The 5,000-nt window shown below is 46.3% G+C and overlaps 1 protein-coding gene across 23 annotated transcripts in view; it reads left to right on the top strand.

Moving 5' to 3' along the window:
* Positions 1-5,000, top strand: part of lrrc7 (leucine rich repeat containing 7) — a 141,732-nt gene that overhangs the window by 89,132 nt on the left and 47,600 nt on the right. For all 23 annotated transcript variants that reach the window (XM_042057024.1, XM_042057022.1, XM_042057020.1 and 20 more), the window contains 4 exons: positions 1,705-1,822; positions 2,131-2,209; positions 3,300-3,389; positions 4,536-4,592. In XM_042057024.1, the coding sequence (XP_041912958.1) occupies positions 1,705-1,822; positions 2,131-2,209; positions 3,300-3,389; positions 4,536-4,592 (344 nt within the window). The remainder of the gene's footprint in view (positions 1-1,704; positions 1,823-2,130; positions 2,210-3,299; positions 3,390-4,535; positions 4,593-5,000) is intronic.

The following is a 5,000-nucleotide window of genomic DNA, read 5'->3' as shown; positions in this document are numbered from 1 at the left end:
AAAAGAGAAAGATGGATGGACTAAGAAATGGAGAGAAAGAGAGTCAGGGAGATGGAGATGGGAGGCATTCATGAGAGATAGAGAACAATGGAGGGACTAGTTTCTTTAAACACATAACCTGAGACTGAGACGGATGCCCACCCCCTCTCTCTGTCTCTCCCTCGCTCCCTCTCACATTCTCTCCCTCTCATCTCCCTCCCTCTCTCTCTCTCTCTCTTTCTCTCTCTCCCTCTCTCTCTCTCTCTTCCTCCTCTATTACTGCCCATATCCAGCGGGCCCCTACTGCTCCTGAAGAATAATTGGCCTTTATAATGGGTCAGCGCTGAACTGCACTGTACTGACGTCCTCTCTGGACATCAATGTCTCTGTTTGCCTTAACGACGAAGGTCAAAGGGATGCGGTCACAAGCTCAGTGAAGGGGGGGGGGGGGAGGTCGTTTATTTCATCTTCATCCATATTCGTGCTGTTTGGCGTGCTGGAGGAAATAGAGAGCCGGATGCACACGGCGCTGTTTGTGTTTTGCCTCTCGTGAGCGTCTGAAATATTTATCCATGTGGAGCGCTGGAATAGCGCAGTTAACGACACGGCCAGAGAGCGGCAGACCGATCTGACTGACCTGTCTTGAATCTGGCACCAACAGGCTGTGAAATGTGCTCTCATTTTAACGCAAAATAAACTCTATCGATATAAGCGATAATATCTCATACTATATCTTATTTGAGATATATGTGTATCTAAAATATATTTATTAAGATAAGATATATTTAATATATATGTGTATCTTGTGTTGGTCAGGACCTGAGATGGCTCGAATATGGCCAAGGTCTGACCTTAATATAGCCCTGACATGTTTTTTGTGTAGTCATTCTAAATGCTTACTCCAGCACTCGTGTTTGCTTGTGGAAAACTATCTCCTTAGACCTTTTGTGTGTGTGTGTGTGTGTGTGTGTGTGTGTGTGTGTGTGTGTGTGTGTGTGTGTGTTTGCAAACATTGTGCAATGGATTCAAAGCATATGAAAAACTGTCTGAAAACGTCTGTGAACTCCTGACTTTGTTTACTATTTCAAAGCCACCTCAGGCTAGACTCAGATCAGCTCTGCCCCGGCATCATCTGCTGTCTGGTGGAACCCCGGGCAACAACCAGCTGGCTCATGGGGGCATAGTGTAGCAGTGGAAAAAAGCATCCTCTGAATCCCACTCACTTTACGTTCATAAACATATCTGTGCAGGATCTGGTGCCCATCTAAATTCAAGCTAGATCTGGACAAGCCTGATCAGTGAGTCCTCTTCTCTGTGGCAGCAGTAGCTGTCTCAGCAGAGTCCAGTCGCCACACACACACACACACACACACACACACACACACACACACACACACACACACACACAGACACACACAAAGCCCTCCGCCTGGGTGCACGTTTGTGTGTATATCACACTCTCTGCCTTAGGAGATGATTAACGGTGCTGCGACTGCCTTGACCAAATGGAATATGTTCAACTCAGTGCTAATTATCTCTGTCCCTCCAAGCCCTGGCAGGGGTCTAGCCTCAAACGTTTTTATATGTGGCCAACAGCGAGAGTCAGCAGACGATTTAAATATATTTCACCTGCCAGCGTTGAGCTAGCCCCCAGGGACCACCCCAACCCCTCCTCTACTCCTGGCCCTGCTCAGTGACACTGACTCAGGCTTTTGTCTTCCGCAGCAACTCTTCAACTGTCAAGCCCTCCGGAAACTCAGCATGCCTGACAACGACCTCTCCAACCTGCCAACCACCATCGCCAGCCTTGTCAACCTCAAGGAGTTAGATATCAGTAAAAATGGTGAGTTCACAAGAGAGATCCAATTCGCTACAAGATAGCTGTCTTCAATTTGATTCAGTGGGGAAATGACCGCTATGTATAAAACATTGTGCATGAACATGCATTACTTCATAATGTAAAATGGTTTGATTTGATGGTAATGTTGAGTAAATTTTCAGACCACTGTTCGATGATGAAATTGAGTGTTATTTAATTTAACTACCTTTGGAATGTGACTCCATAAGTTACATTGAAACTGTAGCAGTGTTGGGATGGGAAGTTTTGCAGCAGTGTCATGACAACATGTTTCCTCCTGGCTCCTTGTGCAGGTATTCAGGAGTTCCCAGATAACATCAAATGTTGTAAATGCCTGTCTGTGGTGGAGGCCAGTGTCAACCCCATAACCAAGTAAGGAGTGTGTGTGCTGGAAATAGCATGGTAGTGTGTAAATAGTTGACGTAATTCTCATCATGATTTAATTAGTGTATACAGTGATTGCCTGCAAGGTAGCAAATGTGCATTGATCAATTTAATTAGTTTGTGCAGCTGCCAGGGTAAATATAAGTCATATAAATCCTAATCTTAAATGAAATAAAATAGACTCATGGACATGGAAACTGTTCCATCTGGCATCACATTGTACACATTCATAGTATTTGTTGAATCAATGGCTTTTATGAATGGTAATAGATTTTATAATGCTATATATTTTTTCAGTCACTGTGATCAAAATTAGTATTGTTCAAAACATTTTATATTCAAGGTGCACCCATCTATTATCTAACATTAGTATTAATATTAGTATTGCTACATAGTGTGCAGGTATGGGCGATATTTGGTGCTCTCCACTTCTGCTCAGGTAGAATAAGCCTGCGGTCTTTGTATTACATGTCAGAATCTGAGAGGGATTATCCCGAGGCAGTGCCATCCCCAGGCAGGGTCCTCCCAAACCTTATTTCTGGGGGTTTATTTGTTTTGCATTCTGGGGAGAAAAAAAATAATCTGACAAGGGATTTACTGTGCAGTGTTGCAAAAGCGCTATCTCTGGTCCCGGAGCAGCCAAACACAAATCTGAGGCCGACACAAATGATGCGCCTGTCCTCCTCGTCCACAGACAGCTCCTGTTACACACACCTGTGACGAGTCGTGTTGTCTAGTAGCTGCTGTCAGAAAGCTTTCCTCTGACCTCTCTGAGTGGGGGCAAGTTGTAGAGGTCTTCGTTTTGTGTGTGTGTGTGTATGTGTGTGTGTGTGTGTGTGTGTGTGTGTGTGTGTGTGTGTGTGTGTGTGTGTGTGTGTGTGTGTGTATGTGGGCTGCCGCCGGCTGCCCTGAGCTGAAGGGTTGGCTGAAGGGAGACCTGTGTGTGTGTGTGTGTGTGTGTGTGTGTGTGTGTGTGTGTGTGTGTGTGTGTGTGTGTGTGTGTGGAGAGTTGTTTTCCTCAGTGTTTAAATGGCGTGTCTGATCTTTCCTTTCCTCCTCTCGTCTCGTCTGCTTGAAGGCTCCCCGATGGCTTCACCCAGCTCCTCAACCTGACACAGCTGTTCCTAAACGACGCCTTCCTGGAGTACCTACCTGCCAACTTTGGGAGGTAAATGGCTGACGAGTGTGTGTGTGTGTGTGTGTGTGTGTGCATGTGTGTGTGTGTGTGTGTGTGTGTGCGTGTGTGTGCGTGTGTGCATGCCCACTTAGATATAAAGACAGATACGTGTGTCTGTGTGTGTGTGTGTGTGTGTGTGTGTGTGTGTGTGTGTGTGTGTGTGCGTGCCTGTGTGTGTGTCTGTGTGTGTGTGTGTGTGTGTGTGCGTGCCTGTGTGTGTGTCTGTGTGTGTGTGTGTGTGTGTGTCTTTGTGTGTGTGTGTGTGTGTGTGTGTGCGTGCCTGTGTGTGTGTGTGTGTGTGTGTGCGTGCCTGTGTGTGTGTGTGTGTGTGTGTGTCTATGTGTGTGTGTATGTGTGTGTGTGTGTGTGTGCGCTCTTGTTAGAGTGCATGAGAGTCTGTGAGGAAGTCAGACAGACAACAGACCCATTCATTACTTCCCCGTGACTATATGTCTGCACAGCTCTCACAGATAACGGCTCCGGCTCTGGCTGGGATGTGGCCCACACGCGGTTGTGATCCGGCCCAGATCCACCTGATTAAAGGCCAGACCCATCCCAGAGTCCGCTGCCGTGTTTCAAGCGCGTCTTGTGTTGTGCTGCCTCTCTGTTGTTAGCACTGCAGAGCCGGCCAGCACAGAATGAGGAAAACAGCACCGAGACCCAGCACTGCCCTGGGCCTGCATGAATAAATCACTCTCTGCCATCCCATTCTGTTGGATAATGAATGGCTCTCGTCTTGAGAGAGAGAGAGAGGGATGGAGAGAGTGCGTGAATGAGGGAGAGTGAGTGAGAGAGACAGGAGAGAAAATATAAAAAAATAAGAAAGGGAGAGAGAACATAGAATAGAGGGGGAAGGAAATAAAATAATGGGGAGAAAGGGAGAGAAAAGAGAGAGATTGAGAGAGAGAATATGTGATTTAGGGAGAAGGAAAGAGAGAGAGATAGAAAGAGAGCTGATCAGCTTCGGCTCTGAGCCTCAGGCATGCTGTGTTTGTGTGAGAGAATGACATGACTGGACTTCCACTCTTCTCCTTTTTGGCTTCAGTCACCATCCTAAAGAAAGCTGCTGAGGACACACACCCAACTGTCTGCATGCACTGATGGTGTCCTGTGTGTGTTTATTGTTTGCCCTTCTAGACTGTCCAAATTACGGATCCTGGAGCTTCGGGAGAACCATCTGAAAACTATGCCAAAGTGGGTAACTCTAAACTGTTCGCCTGTTTTAATGACTAAAAACTACTGTTGTGATTAGTACCACTCCATTATCAACGGAAAGGAGGGTTAAATGCTCTGAGTATTTGCACAACCTGTTTGTATTATTGTTTAAACAAATTGCTCCTGATGAAATTAAATGATATATCAGCATAACCTCAGAAAAAGCCAATGGCAAGCAGCAGCCATAGCAGTTTGCAAAGTGTGTTATAGGCTGAGAGCATCTCGGGTCATGGCTGTGTGTGTGTATGTGTGTGTGTGGTCATGGCTGTGTGTGTGTGTGTGTGTGTGTGTGTGTGTGTGTGTGTGTGTGTGTGTGTGGTCATGGCTGTGTGTGTGTTTGTGTGTGTGTTCATGGCCTGATTATGAGGGGCCGTGCTATTTGATGTT

This window comes from Alosa sapidissima, chromosome 12 (genome assembly GCF_018492685.1).
Source record: "Alosa sapidissima isolate fAloSap1 chromosome 12, fAloSap1.pri, whole genome shotgun sequence".
In the NCBI taxonomy this organism is placed as follows: Eukaryota; Metazoa; Chordata; class Actinopteri; order Clupeiformes; family Clupeidae; genus Alosa; species Alosa sapidissima.
Note: the sequence above shows the minus strand (reverse complement) of the source record. Positions and strands in the feature narration are given on the sequence as shown.